The sequence below is a fragment of the Topomyia yanbarensis genome, chromosome 2, assembly GCF_030247195.1.
Source record: "Topomyia yanbarensis strain Yona2022 chromosome 2, ASM3024719v1, whole genome shotgun sequence".
In the NCBI taxonomy this organism is placed as follows: domain Eukaryota; kingdom Metazoa; phylum Arthropoda; class Insecta; order Diptera; family Culicidae; genus Topomyia; species Topomyia yanbarensis.
Window position 1 is genome coordinate 404,863,937 of NC_080671.1, and position 24,166 is coordinate 404,888,102.

A 24,166-nucleotide genomic window follows, 5' to 3' on the forward strand; every position below is an offset into this window, starting at 1 on the left:
ATCTGTCTATCTATCTATCTATCTATCTATCTATCTATCTATCTATCTATCTATCTATCTATCTATCTATCTATCTATCTATCTATCTATCTATCTATCTATCTATCTATCTATATAAAAGTCAATGTTTGTATGTATATGATTTATAGACTCCTAAACGGCTTAACCGGAGCGTGTTTGTGTGCTATTTGCCCGCCAGATGGCGCTTCGGAACAAATTGTGTTTTCCTCTTATTTCATTAAAAGTTGCAGCAACGTGCGATGGGTATTAGCTAAGTCAATGTTTGTATGTGTGTGATTTATAGGCTCCCAAACGGTTTAACCGATTGCCGTAAGAAAGTATACATAGTAGGCATTTGTTATAGAGCATGTTTGTATGCTATTGGTTGAAGAATATCTGCCCGCCGGGTGGCGCTTCGTAACAAATTGTGTTTTACTCCTATTTCGTCGAACGTCGTAGAAACGCGCGGCTGGAATTAGCTAGGTTCTTATATTTAAGATTACAATTGCGTGGTATTGATAATGGAAATTATGATGGAGGTAATCTTTTTTTAATCGTTCAACATTTTCAGATAATCTGACCACGTAATCTCTACTTACGTTTGCAGTCTGCAACAAAGCTTATGCATTCGCTCTGATTTTGGACCGTTTAACCGAGTTTTTTATACAATTGGACTCAGTTGATCGAGATCGGTATATGTCTGTATGTGTGTATTTATTTTTTCATAGTAAGGTTTAATAAGCTTCAAAAGCCTGGCCTGTACTGTATTGGCACTGTGCGGGACTCACGACTGACTTTCGTGCCTAACCACTAAAACCACTCCTTACTCTTTTTTGGTCCTTCTTTCCCACGAAATTACATCAAGGTATTACTTCGTGGGGCGGGGTTTCGATGTGTTTTTTTCGCATCTTTTTGTTTGTTTATTTCATGGATCAAGGGAGGCTACATCGGAGCCTCCCTTGATCCATGAAATGGCTCAACCTTTGAGCCATTTAACTCTCGACTTTTCTCTTTCTTTTTGTTTCTATCTATTAGGCTGTGTTTACAAACAGTGCCATTAAATTGTGAAGCAATGTTTGTAAACACGGCTCGCAGTAAAAGTCAATTTATGTTGACTTGCTAGCCTACTTCGTCCGGGTGCATAGGCTAATTACGTCGCCATTTAGCTCTCGTCTCAGAGAGCCGTTCAGCTACTTATTTCATGAGTTATTTAGCTCCTGTTTCCGTAAGTCATTCAGCTCTCAGTCTTATCTCTATCTACTCGGATAGTACCCGGCGGTGAATTCATCCTACTCCGACTGAAGGATCCCTGGCGACGGAATTTCTTTCGGTACAGATGTCTGTTTCATGAGCCAATCAGCTCCCATTTTTGCCACGATACAGTCGGATAGTTCACGGCGGTGAATCTACCCTACTGTAAATTCCTCGGCGGTTGATTTCTCCCTATACTGATGTTCGTTTCCACGAGCAAATTAGCATCCGATTTCATCCCGTTCTACACAGTTAGTCTGCAGCGGTGAATCAAGCCTACTCAACGGGCTAGTCAGTTGGTGCCCAGGTTTATCCAGCGATCCCGGATGAAACATAGGTTTCGGTTCGCTGGCGCCCCAACGATCTGCCGCTGGCTGTTCGACGCAGTCTACTCGATCTAGTCTCCGACGGCGGATCTAGACTACTGACGGGCTACCCGGTAGGGTGTTGAGTTCAATCCAGTGATTCCAGTAAAGCCTAGCATCCGGTTCGCTGGCGTCTCGATGACCTGAATCCGTTGCTGTGTCCCATACTACTCAACTGGTTTCTGGCGGTGAATCTAGTCTACTCCGGCGGAGAGTTCCCCGGCGGCGGAATTTTTCCCGTGCCCGATTTATTGTTTTACGGTTGTCTTCCAGTCGAGGGCACTGCTTTATTGGTCCCTTCGATAATTTATCTACAGCTCTGAGATTATACTCGACACTACTCTGTTGACCGCATCCCAGATATGCTCAATAATCTCTTCGACGATATTGTCGACTGTCGGGCAGACCTTCTTCGAAGCTAGAGCATTTGAAGACCACGTGTTTTGGTGTCTCTTGAACGTTCACGCACTCCGGGCTGACGAAGCATGTCCAAACCGAAGCAGGTATTCCGGAAGCATCCGCGCCCGGACAAAAAATGCGTCAAATGGTAGTTCCCTCACCATGCTTTCTATGCACACAACGAAACATTTGGAAAGAGTTGGTCGATGGTTTTCTCCGCGTTATCCCACTCTTGCTGCCACTTAGCCAATGAGTGTATTTCTCCGCTGGTAGCATTCCGCGTACTCAGCCACGACGCATACTGCCTTCGACAATATCGTTCTATACGCGCCCGCGACACGAACAGCCATTAAGCGATACATGTTTGTCAACTTCGTCTGGTTTCGCTTTAAATGCAGCGCAGCAGCCCAGGCCGATACGCCATATCTTAGTATTGAGGATGAGACAGCCATCACGAGACGTCTCGTACTGCATATTGCTCCTCCGTTGTTCAGCATTATCCTTGCCAATATGTTAGTTGTCCTCGCAGCTTTCTCGCATACATAGTCGACATGGCTGTTGTCATTTAACCGATCGTCGACTATCACACCCACGTGCTTCAACGCATGCATCGATGGAATTGAGTGATCATGTTGGTTTTTTCGGTTGCTGACCAGTACTACCTGCGTCTTGTGGTGCAACTTGACATCAGCCATCCAGGTTTCTCCGATGCCTATTGTCTCTGCCGTTAACATCTCCACTCGAGGGTTTCGTCATTTACTGCAAAGCCGACGATCTCGACTCCCATGGGCAGTTCTACACTTCGTTGTATATTATATTCCAAAGCGTTGGATCGGGTGTGGAGCCCTAAAGTACTCCCGCCGTGACGCTAATCGACTTTTGCCCCATGTTCGTCTCGTAGATCGTAGACCAGTACGAGGTTCTGAAAATAACTTTTCAGAACCATGCACAAATAGTTCGGGACCAGCATTCTGTGCAGCGCTACGGCGCTAGCCACCCAACTAGCGCTGTTGAACGTGTTCTTCACGCAGATCGTAATCACGGTGCGGTAGCTATTCATCCTTCTCTTTTGCTTCAACGCAACTAAAGCTCTCACGTTCGCATCTCTTCCCACCGCTTCTGCCACCAGTTCCCGATAGGCCGAGCTCTTGATCAATGGATGTTTCTTCAGCTCGAACAGCATTTCTCCTTTCTGAGTACGCCTGGTTCTTATAGCGTTCTCCCCCAGCTTCTTCAGCTTGGGATCCTATCTCACCCTTTTGAGGATCTTGCGGCCGAAGATCTTCTTTCTTTCTCTTTCTTCTCTTTTAGTTCTGTTTTTTCCTCCTCTCTTCTACGGTTTCAACGGTTCGCTATCCACTCTTCATTTGTCGGTTGTTTTGCTGTCTTTTACCGACCGTTTTGGGATTCTTCAGTTCCTCCTCATCTTCTGGTGTTTCCTTTGGTTTAGTACTCTTCACAGAACAGGACTACCGGTCACCATTCGGCTCATAGGTTTTTGGTTTCACTATCTCCGTGGTCTTCAGTGTCTTTTTGGTGTTTATAGCTCTCTCCATTAGTGCAATGTGTTCGCATTCGGCGGCTGCTACAGTGGATTTGATACTAAGTAATACTTCCCTGATCTGTTCGTACACGTTGCCCTTGGTTTTCACGAACTCGTAGAGCTTTACGATTTTTTCTTCAGTTTCATAACTTTAGACAACCCAGATTGCTAGCCTTCTTGTGTTATGCTTGATTTTGATGTGCGCACCCGAAGCCCTAGCTTCCGTTGGCGTCGTATTGGTTTGTCGTCGCTCGTGCTCGGTATGGTATCCTGTTTTTGTCTTCTTCCATGCTTTTTGGCAACCAACTCCAAGCCTCTACCTATTCCCGTAGTAAGTAGCCGCCTTTATATGATCCTATGGTTACCGGATCGGTGCTAGTCAGAAACGTTCAGCTGAGCCCACTACCACCGGGGATTTCGAATGTACTTGAAGACCTGCCAAAGTTTTAACGGGACCGGGGCAGTCAGTTTCATTAGCCCACTCACCGTTTCGGAGAAGTGTCACCCATTCTTACTGGAGTAGTGGAATGCCGCATTCGTGTTCTGCCGTCAGTATGCAATAATTATTGGTATCGATCCTAATGTACCGATTGGTATTGCAGTTGGGTTAGGGAGCTTTATACTAAAATCTTGGATAAAATCTTAGCGGAAGCATCACCAACTAACTTGTACGGAGCTGCTTTCCGATTTATATGGCTTTTTATAGATGTTGAGCAGAGCCCAACTTTGCCTTACCTCACCATATTTTAGCAAGGCTCCCCAGAGTTGCGTCAGATAGACGGTTACTGCTTCATTACTTCATGGTCGAATTATGCTTTTAGCTTGTAGGACCATTCCAGCGATAACGCAGACTGATTCTGATAAGATAGTTCTGTCACGACTAATATGGCAGAGGTAGTGCGTAGCTTCCCTCGGTTCCGCTGCGTCCTTAGCGCTGTAACCCAAACAGAACCAACGTATCTTAGTACCAACGAGGATACACAAGCCAATATGAGCCTCTCGACGGATCGTGCTTCGGGAAGGCAATCATTAGTTTATCAGGGGACATCCTCGAGGAGAAAACTCTGCTCTTCGTCATCGCCACACGAGATACATCGCTCCTGGGGTAGGAGTTCGAAACCGACCAGTTAAAATTCAGATATTTTGGATTTTGGCGATGTTCAATGACAGGCTATGGTCCACGAGTTGCCGTTGACTGATTCCCATCGATTTTCCTATTATACACTGGTCAATTCATGGGAAATACAATTGATTTCTAGCTCAGATTTTCGAACCATTTCGAGAGCAAACGGAATCTTTGAAGCCGTACAAGCTTGTTCTCATCTATAACTAACTAACTTTTTCGAATCTTGTATGATTTAACCCTCCGGCACTCGCGCGAACGGCTCCCCGAATGAGCAGCCGCTGGTACTGAAAGAAGATTCCGCTAGAATTTCGGAAGGTGTTGTACAAAATACAACGGTGCGAGTGCCGGAGGGTTAAGTCAAAGTTTTATGGGATGTGCTGATTTGTGATCAATGTCACTCTCATGAGAATCTCTTCTCATTGAAATTTGTAAATTGCGTTCGATCCGTGTTTTAATGAGATAACGGTTTCTGCAAAACAACCGAGTATTATTACTACCGTCCATCCTCGGCGCACTGCTTTCTACTTTTTCTGTTCATGTTTCTTTATGCCCCCTACTGCTTATCGATCGTCCCATCTGCCTTCTCCCTCGTTCGTGTTTATGTCCATGTCGTCGTAACTAGAGCAGCTCCGGTTTTCGTTGTTGGATGTTTGGTGCTTTTTGTGTTTTCTAATGTGAATAAACATCCCAGTAAAGTTTAGCTGAAAAAAATAGTTGAGATTCTGGTTGGCTATAGTTGGTTTCCAGCTCCATTTTCCGGCTGGATTTACTGGGAAGCAACAAACAGCGAGTAATAGTGTTGCCAAAATCGTCTGAAATATTTGGTTTTATAGTTATTTCTTCTTACCCTGGAGAATCATTATTTTCGTTACATTAAATTTAAATGCCACGGGCAATTTGGTCTAGGTATTTTTCGAGCTTTCGAGAATAACGCGATTAACGTTTGCGGTACGCTCGGTGTATATCCGGCGGAAGAATCGAAAATTTGAAAATTTAGATATGCATGTTGTTTTGGCATATCATTTTTAAGACCCATTTTGGGTCAATAAATAGATTGATTTTTTTTTAATTCTACAGCGTTGTAACCCTTAAATGTTTCTATCTAACAAACAGTAACAAGCAGAGCCGTAGCGTGGTCTTCTGGCGCTCTTGGCAGAATCTCAGTTTTGCGCCCTTTGTGTTTACTTTGGCTTTCATTTTCAGTTCGACCTTCAAACAATGATTTGTGTACATGTAAATGGCACACCTACCCCCTACATGTTTGACTGTCGTTCATTTCATGTAAATACTAGTCACAAATCTTTTACTGTATATTTATGAAATCAGTTGACGCTAGGTGTTTGAAGGCGGTAGAGGAAGGATCTGTTCAGAAGACTGTATATTAGGGTGCCAATGGCATGTATGGGACAAGTGACCATAGAATTTAATAACCGGACGCATCTCAACAGCATTAGCACCTCGAAAAAAGTCTCTTTACAAAATTTTAGCTCTATACCAAATGCATTAGAAATGCATAAAACAACGGATCTTGTATCTTCTCCTAAATATTGTTGTAAAAATTGACAAAAGTTCTGGTACTTTCAATTTTTAGCTGAGATTTTCAAAAAAAATCATGAATTTTGTTTTTTGACTTGACACCAGATTTCGACATTTCATGGATTTTTAATACATTTGGCATGCAAAAAACAAATAAAAACTGCATTTCCAAACTCAAGTCCCATTTCAATTCAATTTTTTTGGCATTTTTTAACAACCATATCTCGAAGCTTCATGAAAAACAATGCGATTGCCGCGTTTGGTTTGAAAATTCAGGATGACCATAAATATTGGCACTCATACGGTAGACTATACTGAGGAGACAATTTTAGAAACTTTGAACTGGTTGCCCGAGCAAATACTCATGGGTTCAAACACCACATAGCCCCTTGAAAAGACCTTAAATATGGTCCGTGACAAAATTCACAACCATAAAGACACCATAAAATGGTCTCAATAACCCATAAATACACTAACATATGGTATTTTATATGGGATCTACCGGACCGTGGTGATCGTGTTTTCATGGTTTGAACCCACTTCAAACACCCATGCCAAACCCCATGACCATGGGGGTAATATGGGCTTTTCGTTTGCTCGGGTGATGGATTGTTGATTAGGGTGCATTTCATTCGGATTGAATGCGAAGGGCCGTCAGGGCATTCCGGTTATATTCCAAAAAAAATGATGTTACTGGCGGCAAGACTTTTATGAAGAACTAACGCGCCTACATACCCGCTCACAAAGTTGAGATCGATGGTGTAGTTATCGATTCGAACTTGGCATGCGTGGGTCTACTGAAGGACGGAGGCCCTTTCAAAGACTCCTTGCTGCAGTTAGCGAAGATTGGCAATGCAACGCACCAGACGGTACAAAATGTGTCCCTTCAAACTAGCGTCGGGTGACCTTTGGCGAGACTGCATGATCGATTGTTTGTGACACGCGTCATACATGCAGTATTGCACTAATTACAAGCTGGGTCTTTGTAGCAATATTTTTTCTCCCTTGAGAGGTCGTCAATTTTCCCTCTTGAGAGGCCGTCAATATACCAGCAAGAAGAAGCTCTGCCACAAATCCGAAGCAAACAGCACCTGGCCCTAGGCATTTGAGAAGAAAAAAGGAGTTTCAAACGCTTCCAGGAACACTGAAAATCTCATGTGATATTTCAACCAGAGATTCAACTTAGTGCAGGATTGGTTGGACCTAAGAGTTTTGGGAACCGGCAACATTGTCATATTGCGGAACTCTTCCCGGCATCGAGGAGACTTCAATTTTCATGGTACGCCATGGACTTATTTTATCGACGAAAATTAATCTAGCTTACTCTACGATCTGTGCTACCGTTTTAAAAAGGAAGATTTACTGTCCATGGCCATATTTCCGTTGTTCCTCTTGTTTCTAAGGAACGGAGAAAACGAGTGGAACATCTTTGCAATAATTTTCACTATTTTTGTTGAAAATTGAAGTCTGTCTTTTTTGTTATTTATTCTGGACTAACAGGACCGTAGTAGTCTTCGGGCACCTTTGTAAAGTCTCAGTTATTGTACCTTTTTGCTGTCTACTTTGACTTCCTTTTTCAGTTCGACTTTCGAACAATAATTTTACTATATTTGGGAATGATACTCCTATCCTGACTTATTTTATGACTTAACCTCACTTATTTTATAAAGTAGACCAAGATTTTAGCGCCCCCTAAGGGTGGCGCCCTTTTGCCCCATTATATCGCGATAATGTGAACGTCGTTTTGTAGCATAATTTTATATTTGCTTTATGCAGCCGCCGCAGTATTTCAGGCAGTGATGGCATATTGTTTTTTGTGTATTGATCTTGTGCATATTAATATGTGTATGTTTATTTTATAAGCATTGAACTTTTTTCGTTTTACTTTTGTGTTCGAATGTATACTTTTATGTTTATTTTAGTTTTAGTAATCTTGAAATTGTTTTTGAATGTGAATACTTTGATTACTGTTCACTGGTTCTATGAATATTTTTGATTTTCATACGGATTTTTAGATACATAAATTAAACGGTGGTTGGTGCAATCAAACCCAAACGCAATTGAAATATTGTTCTTTCTATGCAGAAATTTCTTGAAAATAATGAATTGAAAAACTTTCAAATAAAACAAAAAAGCGCTTGCTTGCATTCAAACGGGAAGTCGGAAGATTTGGAATTTTTCACAACTCATTCTACGGATGCCAATATCTAAGTCCGGATCGGGAGTGTTTTAGATGTGTGTTGTCTTGGTTAGATGATGCTTTTTGTGTACGAAGGCAGTTTATGAATGACGCTCATCCCCAAAAAAACCTATCCGGCCGAGGTCATTCATAAGCTAACCCAGTATGCGTGTAGCTGTGACAGGGAATACAAGCGCTTCTAGCATCAGCAATTAACGAAATCAGCACAAAAATCAAAAAAAAACTTCGCTGTGAATTAAGCGCTCACAATCTGCCCATACATACCTCACCCCACTGGCCAAAGTTCCACTGGGGACACCGGAAGTTGCCACAGTTGGTCTGCTCCGATGGTTTCGTCTCTTCGGCACAGTACTGGTCATCTACAACGATGGATTCGTTGTACTTGTAGCAGCACTGAACCTTCCGCTGTTTGATGCCTCCGTTGCATTTGGCATTGCAAATGCTCCAAACACTGGTGCACCATTTGGTCGGATGCGAGGACACGTTGTTGTAGGTTATGTCCGTGTGCAGGGCCGAATAGTAGTTGTTGTCGTGCCGTGCGATCGGTTTCGTTTCTTCCCCCGAGTAGGCGTACGCAGGCGGTTCTTGCTAGTTTGTTTTGAAAGTGTGGGTGGAGAAAAGGGAAACATTTCATTAGACAGTCATAGTTAAGGGGGACGTTTTTTCCCGGTATTTCGAACCGATAGAATTTGAGCCAAAATAACAAAAGCATAAATAATCACACAAAAGCGAATAGATTTTGGAAAATTTAGAAAACAGAAAAAGCAATTCCCCTGCTAATAATAAGGTCCAATATGAGGTACCAATTGTGATAATAATTGTGTAAAAAATGGATAAGCGAAACAATCTACCTTCTTCTCGCAGGGTGGCATGGTACAGTTGACGATTACAGCCACCGGACGGGTGCCACATAAAGCTGCGTTTACGCTAGCATTGTTTAGTACACAGTAGATAGCATACCGTTGCTGTCCTTCGCCACAGGTCACCGAGCACTGGCAGGGTTGATATATGTGAGATGTATGAGAGAGAAAGACAAAAAAGCAAGGAAGATTCGAGGGAAAGAACATGAGAGACAGTCAACCACAGTTGTATGTACGTTTTCAGTGTAATTTTCAGGATTATAGGTAGGGTTCACTATTTACAAATGTGGGAAATGTGGCGGATTTTTGAGGATACCATGCAAGTTGGTTAATTAAATGACATACGCTCGCTACATGAGCGACCAAAGTTGGCAACTTCAAATACAGAGTTCCATTTGCGAACTAGTAGCAATTTGAAAGTTTATGAGAAGTTCTCCGTGGAACGCTCGGCCACACCAGAAAAAGTTCCGTTTGTGTACATTACACGGAAAAAATGTTCCAAATGAATTCTGGAACAGTCACGTTTTTACGTTATGAAAACAGGACCATGAACAAAAATCATGTGTTTTATAATTATGTTCAATTTCCCATCAGTAACGCCCGCATAACGCTTTTATTAGTGCCATAAAACCATGACTCATGATGTTTTTCATAGATATAGGATCTTTAGCTCACAAAATAGAAAAAAAAATCTGGATATCTCGTGAACTATTTCACGAAATTCGGAATTTTATTCATGAATGCATTCAATCCTCGTGAACTAATTCATGATCTCCAAAATATTAGTCACGGTCTAATATTTGTGCTTGTGAAACAACACAAAATCATCAAATACTATTCATGTATTCGTGAACTGTTTCATGATTCCTAGTACAATAGTTACGATTCAATATCCGTGCTCGTGAAATAGTTCACAAAATCATGAGATATTATTCATGTATCGTGAACTGGTTGATGATACCTAGTATAATAGTAACAGCTTACCATTCGTTTTCGTGAAATAGTTCACGGTATCATACAATATTATTCATGTATACGTGAAATGATTCCTACAACTTGATTTACAATCTATTTTGGGTACTGGTTATGTTTAGAAGATATCCCTAATCATTTACAATTTCATGCAACATGGTAATGAAATTTTCGCGTGAACTATTTCACAAAGTTTGTAGTATTATTCGTGGAATCATTTTTGTTCCATGCTCTTTTTCATGAAATGGTCAGCTGCTAGGGACCAGTAATAGGTACGAGCAGTTGATATAAAACAAAACTATTAGGACCTCGAACATCGTTATTCATTTGCTAAGGTTCATTGTGATGTCTGCACAGAAAACGAAAACTGCGCTGAGAATCCCAAGTAGTGTGCCTGATAAAGTTCACAGAACAAGATATCGTGAATCAGTCACGTTTTTATGATCCAGTTCATATTGTCACGTCACGTATTACGAGTAAAAAAACCGTTACTATCCAAAAAATAATAGATCACGATAAGGCGAAGAGAATTTACGAATACTATGATACACTGATTTTTGGTTCAGTGTATTCCTACCGATTAGTTGTTTACATAAATCGCTCCAACTATTTTTAACTTTTGACGAGATTTGTGAAGTTTTTATCGTGTTAATCGACTGAGAATTTTGTTTTTACCATTGTTATTGTGCAGTGTGAAAGTGTCTCCTGTTTGCTTTTGTGTTGCGAAAAAACCAGCGAAGAACGCAATTGAGTGAACTTCTATCGGCACGCATTATGGCAAGTGCATGCCATCACTGCGCGAAAATCGTTAAACCGGATAACGACTTTATCGAATGCATGGGTTTTTGCGAAAATGTGTTGCATATCCAACGTGGGAAACAACAACGTTTTTGAAAAAAAACTTGCGGAAAAGCCAAATTTATTTTGGATGTGCAATGAATGTGTCAAGCTGATAAAGTTTGCTCGCTTTCGCGACACCGTTTCTTCGCTTGGATGTGTTATCGCTGCTATCGCGGGAAATCGGATGACGTCTGTACTGAACTAAAGGCCGAGTTATCCAAAAATAACCAGCAAATTTCGTGCCTCGCTAGAAAGGTTTAAACAGCTACTCCAGTTCGGCCAAACTCCGGTAACGTATGCGGAATGAAATTTGGACAACGCTTCCAGCATTAAAACAAAAATGCAATCGGTTGTAAGACATCATACTAAACGTCATACTCTAGGCACACTTATTTTAAACATTCAGTATTAATTTCGACCCGCTAGGAGATACCATGTGAACGAAATGGCAGCGAACGCCCAATCTGGCACCTAGCTATTATGCCAAAAAAAAGTTTTGGCGCATTGGAGGATTACGGCATACCTTTTGTACCAAAGGCTGATAAACCTCCAAATGTATCACAACTTCGCCCAAATGAGGATTTCTGGAATAATTTGAAGCAGAGAGTATATGCCAATAATTTTCGACCTAAAACAAACAAACGTGATAATCAAAATTAAGAAAGAAGTTAAGAATATGCCAATATCATTTTTTTTACTCCTTTGCAAAAAGTTCCTGTAAACTATCATAAAGCATCTCGAATGGGCTCAATTTTTTTCTACATTAAGTTAATAAGCTGACAAATGTTCTCATACAAAGAGAACATTTAATAAATGGTTTTCTACAAAAAAAATGCCTTTTGAATTTTGTCCAAATTTCATTCCGCATACGTTACCTCTCGACCACCTCAGAAACGTCGTCGCGAGGATGGCCCTGATCCGAGAAATATTATTGTTGGTGGTCGAAAGCTAGTCGATAATAGCAACATTGTTACGGTTTCACCTTCCGCTCCGTTGCTCTGGATGTATCTTTCCCGCTTTCATTCTAACGTTAGCAAGGAGACTGTCGAAAAAATGTCTAAAGTAGGACTAAATTGTAACGAGGAGATAAAGGTTATACCGCTTGTTAAAAAAGTATACGTCAGTACTTTGAACTTCATATCCTTCAAAGTTGGAGTTCACCCAAAGTACCGTGATGCAGGTCTTAACCCTGATACATGGCCGCAAGGCATACTGTTCAGGGAATTTGAGGACAGCCGTACCCAGAACATTTGGAGCCCGCCGACTGATTTTCCACCGCCTCCAGAAGAAGCATGTACTTCTCTAATGCAAACCGGCCCGTTAATGGTCCAGCAGAGGACTTCGCAACGATTGACCATGCCACTATACCAAGCTACACCGCCGTTGTGAATGAGTATCGATGCCGATCGCATACTGGGATGCAACGCAGTTGGTACTGTGGAACAGCGATGCCAACCTTCCAGTTTAAACTGGATTCTTCCAGTTTTTTCTACAACATCCAGTCAAACAGACAATCGGAAAAATCTTCCAGTTTTTTGAAATTTTAGCCAGTTTTATCCAGTTTTTTTTAATATTCATTTATTTAGTTTTGTTTCTCACAAATTGTAACTTGATTCACAGAATTTTCAAGCAAGCGATGGGATGATGCAGAGTACCGCAGAATAAGATTTTAATCCACCGTGATCTGAACTCTTTGCATACCACTAGTGAGGTAGAACGGTACAGGAATGTACATTTTGATTCTATTTCAAAGAAATTTTACTCAAACATAAAGGTGGCAATACATTGTGTCAAATATTTTGATGAACATTTGTTGAATTCTCAGCTAGTTGCTATAATATCGTAAGAAAGTATTAAACACATCCTAAAGTTTAGCAAATGGTATTAAATTTAGGATATTGTGGATGTGTAGATTTAAAACCTTCAAAACAGTAAAATTCGACTGTAACTATTAGAACTACATTCAAATTCAAATGTTTTAATATTTTTTTTAAATTTGGACAACAATATCAAAAAACCGACTCAAATTTTCAATAAAGCGTCTGGAACATACGTGTTTACTTAAAATTACGTTCATTGAATCGTTGACTTAAACATTACAAGGGTAAAGTAGTTTTTTTCAGACCATCCAGTTTTTTCCAGTTTTTTTTCTAGAAAGGTTCCAGTTTTTTTGAAAAAAATGTTGGCAACGCTGCTGTGGAAGCTCTCAATCCCTCCGCTACAGTCGAGCCCTTGCCGCCAGCGTTCAGCAGTCGTCCCGGTCCTGTATGTGTGGGTGGAGAAAGAGTCTCCCAAGCCGCCTTTCTCGGCAAGTATTATACAAATTGTAACGATACAACGGTTGAACCTATTCACGCTCATCGTACGACTCAAGCCGTAAGCTGCAACCATCCTGTGCTCCACATCGCGCTATCGGACTTCAACGCATACTGGGACGCACCGCAGTTGGCACTATGGAAGCCCTTGATGCCCCCGCCACAGTCGAGCAATTGCAGCCAGCGCTCATCAGTTGGCCCGATCCTGTGTGTGGGATGGGTGAAAGGGTCTTCCAACCTGCCACAAATGGCAAGTATACATCTGTTCCGAACACTTCAAGTGCTGATGTATTCTTCGCTTCCAGTTTTTTGCTCCTATATCTTGTGATCAGATGCCAACCATTTCTCTCGCCGACGACGATATTCGTATTTTGGGGCGCGACGCAGTTGATTCGGGATGCCTCGAATCCCTCACCACAGTCGACCAAGCGACCGTGAACCGTTCCGTTACTGTTCGTGGGATTGATGAAAGGATCTTCATATACGGCAACCTGGCTTCGTTCTCTGCTGTACCTGATCCATCCTCCAACAACATTGAGGTTTACTACCAGACTGTTGGTGGTTTAAATTCATCAACGGACAGCTGTTTGCTCGCCACCACGGGTTGCATTTACGACGTTATCGCCTTGACCGAGACGTGGCTCGACAAGCGTACTCTGTCTCGCCAGGTGTTTTATTTCAACATTCGATGTCTACCACTGTGACCGCAACGCTCTCAACAGCCACAAGATATCAGGCGGTGGTGTGCTTATCGCCGTTCGCCATGGTATAAAAGCCCGAGTGATCAACGATGACCGATGGGCGAGCTCCGCGCAAGTGTGAATATCATTGAAACTTGCCGGTCGCAATCTGTTCCTGTGTGCTGTGTATTTTCCACCTGACAGAATTCGTGATTCCAGCCTGATCGATCTTTTCTCCGTTTCTTTTATCGCCTCTATCGCCGCCCAGTCTGATGATATTGTTATACTGGGCGACTTCAACTTACCCGGCTTGACGTGGTGCCAGGCAAGTAATGGATTTCTACGATTGGAAATCGAAAAATCTGCGCTTTTTAACAATGCCGGTAAATTAATAATGTCACCAACGAGAATGGACATTCATTGGAGCTCTGCTTTGTAAGTGCCCAGGACTACGCTCCGTACTGCTGCACTGTACTGACTCCTCTATCGTCTACGATTTTAAAAACGCTGACAACGACAGCATCGTTAGCACGCTGTTGGACGAAAATCTTAACAATGACGACTCGAACGAAGCAACGATGACGTTTTCTAGCATTCTTATCTTAACGTCATGTGCCAAAACGAACAATTAGTACCGATCAACACCCTTCCTGACAATCAACTGTCCTTGGACGATTAAAAACTGTCAAACGAGCTGCATTTAAAAGATTCTCGAAGCATAAGACACTTGCGTTACGAAACCACTACTTTCAACTCAACCACGAATACAAACAACAAAGCAGATGTGCCTTCTTAAGACACCAGCGAAATGTTGAGCGTCAAGTGAAATCTAAGTCAAAGTCGTTTTGGAAATATGTGAACGCGTAGCGAAAAGAATTCGGCTTACCATCTTGTATGTCATTAAATGGAGTTTTAGCCACCGACACTAAGGAAATTTGCCAACTGTTCTTCGACAAATTTTCAAGCGTTTTTTTTCGATGAGAGCCTTCCAGCACAACAAGTCGCTGACACCGCCAATCTAACTCTTTCTCTACGATGATCCATCAACCTAATTTGTGTCGATAATGGTGCCATACTTGCACCAAATTCCAAACTTGTTCCCCAGATCTAGATGGTGTTCCCTCGATTTTTGTCAAAAAGTGCATCAGCGGGCTTCTTGATCCACCCCGGCGAGTCTTCGAGCTACCACTCACTGCTGGAACATTCCCTTACTGTTGGAAAGCAGCGCACATATTTCCAGTTAATAAAAAAGGAAACAAATCGAACATTGACAATTATCGGGGAATCTCGTGTTTAAGTGCCGCATCAAAACTATTCGAGCTGGTTGCTTAAACGATCGATAACGACCAATCTGCTCTCGTTCACAACATATGTAATCGTTGGATTCGCTGACGGATTGCAAACCGATGATATTTACATGGATCTATCTGCAGCCTTCGATAAAATCAACCATGATATCGCAATAGCGAAGCTGGCCAAAGTCGCCATTCATGTACAACTTCTGCGCTGGTTTCGTATCTACCTCGATGGATGACAACTCCAAATTAGCATTAAGGACTGTCTATCTGCATCATTCTTCGCTACATCCGGCATACCACAAGGAAGCCATCTCGGTCCAGAAATTTTCCTCCTCTACTTTAATGACGCTAATATCACATTACAAGAACCCCGCCTTTCATTCGCCGACGATATGAAAATTTTACGACAAATACGGGATAAAACCGATGCCGAGCTTCTACAGACGGAACTGGGGAGCTTTAGTACGTTGTGTGATCTAAACAAAATGGTTTTAAATCCGAGTAAATGCTCAATCGTTACGTTCTCGCGGAAACGCCTTCCGACTCAGTTTAACTACCATTTCTTCGACTGGAGCATTCCAAGACACTCTCACATCAAGTCATCATGGATTCGGCACTTTCCAACGTTCCAACGGCAACGTTCCAACCACATACTTCATACATCGTGGATAAGGCATCACGACAGCATGGGTTCTTTCGAATAGCGAAAACGTAGGGACTTCAGGGACGTATACTGTCTTAAATCGCTTTACTGCGCGTTGTTCTGCTCAACGTTAGAATATTGTTCTGCTGTTTGGAATCCTTACTACCAGAACGAGACTGACAGAATCGAGGCTGTCCAACGCCGTTGCCCGAAAACCGTTGCCAGCTAATACACCTCCCTAGTAACAACTGAAGTTTTATGGTAGTTTTATAGCCACTAATAAAACGTAGATTGCACTTGTAGTGTGCTATAAAACTTCAATTGGTACTTGGGCTCGATACACTCAGCATTCGGAGGGACTGCTCTCGAGCTCTGTTCGACTTGGACTCTTTGTCGGAGTGGATTGTACTACAACTCTAGATCGGCTGAATCTTCAAGACCGAATTCGAACACTGCACAGTAATTCTCTTTTGCGACTATTTTTTAGGAGAACCAACTATGGTCGCCACAGTTTTGTGACCGGACTTCAGCGAGTCTTCAATAGAGCTGCCATAGGTTTCGAATTTCACTGGACTAGAAATATGATTAAAAATAATTTTTTGTCTATCCTTAAGCGTAACTAGGCTAAGAACCACCATTGCACAGTGGTCCAGAATGCGAATTTAGCAGGAATTTTAACTTTTTGCTAAAATTAAATGACTTAGCCTTACAACATATTTGGCAAAGTTGTTGTACTTTGCAAGGCTGTTCTTTTTGTTTAATCCGATGCTAGGGTGGTTCTAAATTTAGCAATATTTAAAATAGAACCTTTTAACGGTTTGAGATAGAACTTTACTGTCTTCGATGAAATTGTAGAGCAACACATTTTAGACAAATTTGCTGAAGACATGAAAGCTCTAGCTTTTATATTTTCCATTGCACGAGAAATTCAAATGTAAGCTTTAGGGTGTTCTTTAAAAAAACGGTTTTCTATAACTTTTGAAGTTTTTATTTTACGCTAAAGTACCTTATTTTAGGGCGCATAATTTGCTTTAAAACACCAACTACTTAACTTTTTTCGTTTTAAAGTTATAGAACTTTTATATAAAAAATTAACTTTTTCAAATAGAATATTCGATTCAGGCACATTTTTTATATCTTGCAATATTTACTCAAAAAATAGTTTATTTGTAGTAAAAAGTATATATAACTTTCTAACGAGCGAAGCTAGAGGTTCAATATATTAAGACAAATTGTTCTCCTTCAAAATATCTGAAAGTATTTTTAAAGTGATCTTAATGAAAGATCAAAACAGCAAAAGTTATACAAAGAAAACCATTTTTTAAGAAACACCCTAAGATTTTTGGTAAATTTCTTGTAAAATGAAAAGTACACGACATAGAATTTCAGTGTCTTCGACAAAGTTTTTTAAAATTTCATTTTCTTCAATTTTCTGGAAGACAGCGAAACTCTAAAAGTTAATTTTCTGATTTTAAAAAATTTAGAGCCACCGTACCCACTATTTAAAATAATAGAAAAGTATTGTAAAGTGCAATATTTTATCATGAAAATGAAACTACATGTTTTATATTGTTCACCGTGAAAATAATTTAAACATATTACAAAGAGTCAATTTATGCAAAACCAAATTTTTAATATAACTTTTTCAGTTTTCATTTTTTTTTTCAATCTATCCTTCAGATGTTTTTCAGAGTTTTTGAAGACGAACATTTTCTTCCAATACATCAACACTCTAGCTTTCATTGTTCAGAAGATATAAGCACTTAATATTTCAAAATTAGATTTTTTAAAATCAATTTTATGAAATTTTAAAAATATATCGCATTCGCCATTTTTTGCTTAATTATAACTCTAATCATTACCTTATTTATAGTTCAAAAAGAAATATCTTTTATTTGCCCCAAATGAGTGATATTGTTATTCCAAACAACCCCATTTTTGGCGAAAAAGTGCTCATAATTTTTCAACGGAAATAGTTAGATATATGGTGCCATGAAACAAATTATTCGCCTTGAAACAATCTTAAAGTTGTCTGAAGACTACTTCAGTTTTAAATGAATACAGCAAAAGTTATTGGAATAAAACTGTATTTCGAAGAAACACCCTAAGCTCCGACTTTAAATTTATTGTAAAATAAAAAGTATGACAGAAAGAGCTTACATGTCTTCAGCAAACTTTTCCAAAATTTGTCGTTCTACAACTTCGCCGAAGGTCGTTTGGCTCTAGCTAGAATGATTAAAAAGTTAATTTTTTGATCTTGGTAAAATTAGAACCACCCTAACTGTTTTAACAAAAGAGGGGTCTCATAAACTACGAAAACTTCTCCAAAGACTTAATAAGGCTAAGTTGCTTAGTTTTAGTAAAATCTCAAAATTGTGCATTGGGGCAAAGGGGTCTATTGGTGTTTATACAATAAATAAATGAATAAATAAATCAATAAATAAATAAATAAATAAATAAATAAATAAATAAATAAATAAATAAATAAATAAATAAATAAATAAATAAATAAATAAATAAATAAATAAATAAATAAATAAATAAATAAATGAATAAATAAATAAATAAATAAATGAATAAATAATTAAATAAATGAATAAATATATAAATAAATAAATAAGTAAATATCATGAACGGTATTCACATTACTCTTTGTGTCACATTTGAAAGCAGGCTCTAAAATAAAATATCACGATAATATGACCAGAAATTACGAAAATCGTGACTAAGATCCTGAAATCATGAACACGAATCACACATCTCGTGTCAAAAATATCTAAAATCGTGACAAAGATCCTGAAATCATAAACATGAATTACTCTATTCATGACTAAAATATCACGATAATGAAAATCGCGACTAAGATCTTGAAATCATGAACTTTAATCCCGCTAGTCTGAAAGAAAAATCCGATAGCAAACTCATGAATAAAATAGCACGATAACGTGATGAGACATCACAAGAATCGCGAATAATCTTTTGAAATCATGAACAACGTTTGACTGTCGACTGTGTATTCCCAAATCATGAACAAGAATCATAACAAAAACTAAACATGTCCAGGGAACCACAACAGTAACCCAACCAAACATTCTAATGTAACGCCATGTATATCTTCGGGGCGAACTAGTTTTTAAAAACACAAATAGGTTCATGAATACGAGATTCGAATCGTAGCACCCATTGAGGAAGAAAGTGTTTTTTTTCACTGCGTGTTTTCGTTATCCTATGAAATGAAAAGTTCTTAGAATTGAAGTGAATTGCCGTAATTAAGTTCGAAATTAGGTGAAATTTTCTTATTGTTGAGTGTGAGTGCGCGAAAGCATAATACCAAAACAGAAAAACGGTGAAGAATTGTCAGACCCAAAGGAATTCATTCAACCGGATGATGGCAGTCTGGAGCATGCATCAGATAAGTACCATGATCCTACCCTTAATATTGAAACTGTCGTTTCAAGTTCGTTTAAATCCCGTCGTCTGCATGCACCTTGTTTAAAACCGGATAGAAATTCTGTTGTGATCAATTTTATCCAGGTTGGCCGAACTTCAATCAACCTTTTGGAAAGCGATAAAGGGTGTTCTAGTGTAGACCCGGAATTTAGTTCTCGCTCAGATGAAGACGGGTTTCTAGAGAGAGGACTTCACTTTTATATTTACCATTCTTGCACATCTAATTTGTAATATTTCGAGATATTTGCAAATTGTCAACGTTTTATACGGAAACGTGAGTAGCTCGTTAGAGAACAGGAAGCTTAATGATGACAATTTCGGCGAACCGTATCCGTTGTATTGAACTGGATATGGTTTTTTATCGTTTTTATTTTTCGTGTTTGTGTGTTTGTTTGAGGAATCACTATTGTTGTTTTGAGCCAAATAGAAATAGCAATGACTTCTCAGTCGGTTTTTAGTATCGGTTTGGCTTATTGTGAAATATACGGTACAGTTATTTGTGTTTTCTGTCAACGCTCAACGAATGTGGAAGGTTTCTGTTTTCCTGATCCTGTACTGCCTATTAGGACATAGAAGTACTGTATGGATTTTTGTCGAAGGTGAGTTGTCTGTTGGTTTGTATTTTTATGCGTTTTTTGTTTTATATTACTACTAATTAACCGATTTCGCCAATTTTCTCTATTGTTTCAGAGAGCGAGTAAGGGCGCTATAACCCTGGCTCATTAGCCTGGGCAGGGCTAAGTACTTCTGTCCCATCCCAGGAACCTAGGACCAAAGGAGTGACATTAATCCTCTTAGCAAAGTCACTCCCAACGATTTATCGAACTCCCATCAAATTGAAACGGTTGTGTACGGTTGTCCACGTTTCTTCTTATTCAAGGTTCAAAATAATCCGTTGATTAAATTATTCATTGAATGAATAATTTGATTGCCGTATAATTTTGAATCATCTTTATTTTGTACGCTGCACAGTTGGCCTGGCCGCTTTAATGCTTGTGTCATATTCCATATGTGCCACAAACATTAATAATGACAAGAAAAATTGTGGACGAACGTTTGAAATTTTACAGGATCCCTACATGTATTGGCTGTGTATGTGTCGACTAGACTAGACTAGACTAGACTAGACACAAATAGGTTCATGAATACGAGGTTAATTATTCATAATTTCAGGAACTTGGTCACGGTTTTCGTAAATCGTTCAGTTCAACCGTGACCTTTTGTTCATGAAGTTATGAACGGATTTTTTCCATGTAGTATTGTAACAAGATTCTACATAAGCTGATTGATTTTTATTAAGATCTAACACACGGTGTGGAAAAAACTGCTTTTTTCGTTTTAGACCTTTCTCTATTCAACCTTAATAGTACTCAAAGATACCGGAAGGGTACAGACAGAAAAACGCAATGGTATTTCACCTCATAGAATCCAACACGAAAAGGGTTTGGGAAGAGGAGAGGAGGGGATGCTACAGCTGAGCGGACAGTGAGAGTTAATTTAGATCGCTAGAAACATAGTGCCAATAGTTTGTATACAGGAGCGTAGGATCAGTGTTCTACAGGATAGGATACAGTGAGGAACATTGACAAGCTTTGTTCGTTCCGCTGGGGATGCACTTGAAATAGCTACCGGTGTTAGTTCTCCTGTGACCCACTCGGGGCAGCTTTCGACGTTGCAGTGCCGGTAGGTTTCCTCCAGTGGCTGCTTGGTGCAGAAAGCTTCGCTTATCTGGAATCCATCCGGAGACGACAGACAGCTGACGGTACGATTTTGCCTTCCACCACCACACGAGCGTGAACACTGATATATTCCCGAAAATCGAACACACAAGGACGTACACAAACAGGTAACAAGTATATTGGTAGGATGAAGGTCGGACGATTTGACGGTTTTGTACACAGTGTAGATCCGGGACGTGAAACAACACAGATGTCGGTCGGAAATCACGAATTTCAGTTCCCCCAGAAAGATAGAGAAATGAGAAATAGAGAAAAACAATTATTGAATCCTCCCAGAGAAAGCGAGTATCGTATGTCTATGCTATCCATTACCGGATCCCAGTCACCGTAGGACCACGTTGCATCCGGACATTGCCCGTGGCACTTCTCTAGTGTGTTCGGTTTCCGAATGTTGGCACAGTACGTTGGATCCACTGGATTCGTTTGCTGGGTCTTGATGTATCTCTGGACGCACTGATATTGGACGTTTTTCACTCCTTCGCCGCATGAATTGGAACACTCCGAACTCGTTGCTTCCCATCTGCAATTGATCATGATAACAAGTTTTTCTGCTTACTCATATCCAAAACTTACTCAAATTTGCACTCCGTATTGCACGGTTCGTAATCTTCCCTCGGTTTGGCACTATTTTGACAGTAGGAAATGGACTTTTCTTTGCCCGTTTCGATATCGTAACATCCAGCCGTTCGATGTCGCTTACCCGAGCAACTCTGATCGCATTCGCTCCAATCGGACATCTTCCACTGATAGTTGGGAATACTGTTTTGACTGGGATACTGTTGAACGTAAGTCGGCACTGTTTTGGCCACACTCACCGGTGGACGATCTATCGGAATGGTGAAGCTATATTCGACAATGTTCTCGCTTACGGGTCGCATTTTAGTGTGGGAATGGATTTCCACAATCAGATCCCGCTTCAAAGGATGACCGAAATCGGATCGAACTATTTCCACCGGTTCGTCTGGTCCATTGTATTCCAGCATGACACCGGCGAAGAGCCGTTTCTTAAATCCGGACACAACGGTGGTTTTCGGGGCATTGAAAATGTACTCATTGTACTCGTCACGAAGAGCTGAAATGGAAGAATGTATTACACATACTTGTACAAGTATTTATTATTCCAACAAACCTAAATAATTTCCATCATCTGTGTAACCTCGCTGAATGATCTCAATGTTGGTAGCTCCTCGCGGAATACGCACAATTTTCTGCTTCATGTGATGGAATTTGCTGAACGGAAATACACCGTTCACCTCCCTACATGTATCATTATTTCCTCGGCAGATTCCACACTTATCCAACTTAGCGTCAGAATCGAACACATAATCACAGCCAGCCCTCCTACACTGGCCATTGATGCACATATCGTAACCTTCGTGTGGATGCGTACAAGGCGTTCCATCCTTTACCTTGTCTCTTAACAGAAAGTAGTTGTTTGAATTCTTCACCCGACAATACAGCTTGCACTGATCCTCCGCCTTGACCCCATACTTCGGAATCCACTTGACATTCTTCTCCAGTCCGGGAATCTCGAAATTGTTTCCATCCAATTCGTGACACTGCTCCTCCCGGAAGTCCAAAGTACTATTCTGACAGTCGTGGGTATTGCAAGACCTGTACTGCATTCGCATGCCAATGCAGTACCTGCCACCGTTCGCCGGCGATGGTGAATCGCACACTCTGGTAGATATCTGAACTCCTCCGCCACAGAATCGGCTACATTTGCTGAAACTGAAAGAAACGTTTTGTCAATCGTACAAAGGCTACTCAGTAAGGGGTACTTACGGACTCCACTGACCCCAGCCACCGTCCTGCGGTTGTAGGGCTTTCCGATTCACGTGCACACACTTGCCCTTCTGGCACCACTGGTTTTCGCCACAGCTGGTTCCATCCGCCCAGGGCATGTGCTGCGTTCGGCAACCGAGCAGTTCATCACCGTTGTTGCACCATAAGCGCTCGCAAACCGGCATGTACGAGCAGATGCGAGAACCATTGCCGAACACCAACTCGCACTGTTGATTGTTGGTGAACTTCTCCCCTGCCAGCTTGGTGTGCGAGGACGAGGGTTCGATCAGATCGGTGGTTGGTTTGTCCAGCATACAGCTGCCGTGGTTTTGTCTGTGAACAGATAGTAAATTTGATTCATTTTAATTTCACTTGGATAGGGAATTCAGTGATGCTACCAAGCTACGAGTGGTTAGATTTTCGAGCATGTTTTTCATCAACGGAGACCAGAAAAAAACAAACTTTATGAATGAAACCACTTTACACTTTTCAGACAAACAACACCGACACCGTATAGGTACTCTATCAGTTTGTGTCGTGCGAGGAGCGGGTGAAAGGTTTAGGAAAAATTGTATGCACAAACTACTATCACATATCCAGAAATGAGCACAGCGGATGAAGATCTACGCCGGCGAACCCATCTGAATGGGGTGTGAATTTCATACCTTATCAATGGCACTACCCACCGAAGAAGATTTATATTTCACCGCGCGGACCGATAAATAAAGCACGGATGACGCTTTCGTTCGAGTGCCAATTGCTACTTCGGATTGTATTGTAGGTCACTAAAATTTTTAACGACAATTTGGTTGCCCGCTTGCGGCCTACTGGCGCGTCGTACCCGAAGGGGTGCTAGTGAAGATCATTGAAAAATTTATGACAACAGATTGTGTAAATGATAGCTCTAAACATGGGGCGAGCAGGGAACCTCCGTATCGCACCTACCCCGCGTACTCATCATCACCAACACGAATCGTCGCTTCAAGTCACGATCGGTCAGTTTGGCGATCGTAAAAGCAAACGCGTGAATGACGAATTGGCCCACTGACTCTGAAAACAGTTGAAGCATATGGGTATTACAGATATATGGGAAACATAAATATTCATTGTCTAGGTCGCGTCTTAGCTGCCCGGTACTGCTTCTGCCCGCGAGGAAAGTCGTAA

General features: G+C 40.8%; 1 protein-coding gene across 1 annotated transcript in view; it reads right to left on the bottom strand.

Moving 5' to 3' along the window:
• Positions 1–24,166, bottom strand: part of LOC131685016 (A disintegrin and metalloproteinase with thrombospondin motifs 9) — an 811,665-nt gene that overhangs the window by 19,108 nt on the left and 768,391 nt on the right. Inside the window, 7 exon segments of the mRNA XM_058968345.1 lie at positions 8,685–9,008; positions 9,272–9,412; positions 21,108–21,278; positions 21,530–21,737; positions 21,791–22,289; positions 22,347–22,948; positions 23,003–23,335. Coding sequence (XP_058824328.1) covers positions 8,685–9,008; positions 9,272–9,412; positions 21,108–21,278; positions 21,530–21,737; positions 21,791–22,289; positions 22,347–22,948; positions 23,003–23,335 — 2,278 coding nt within the window.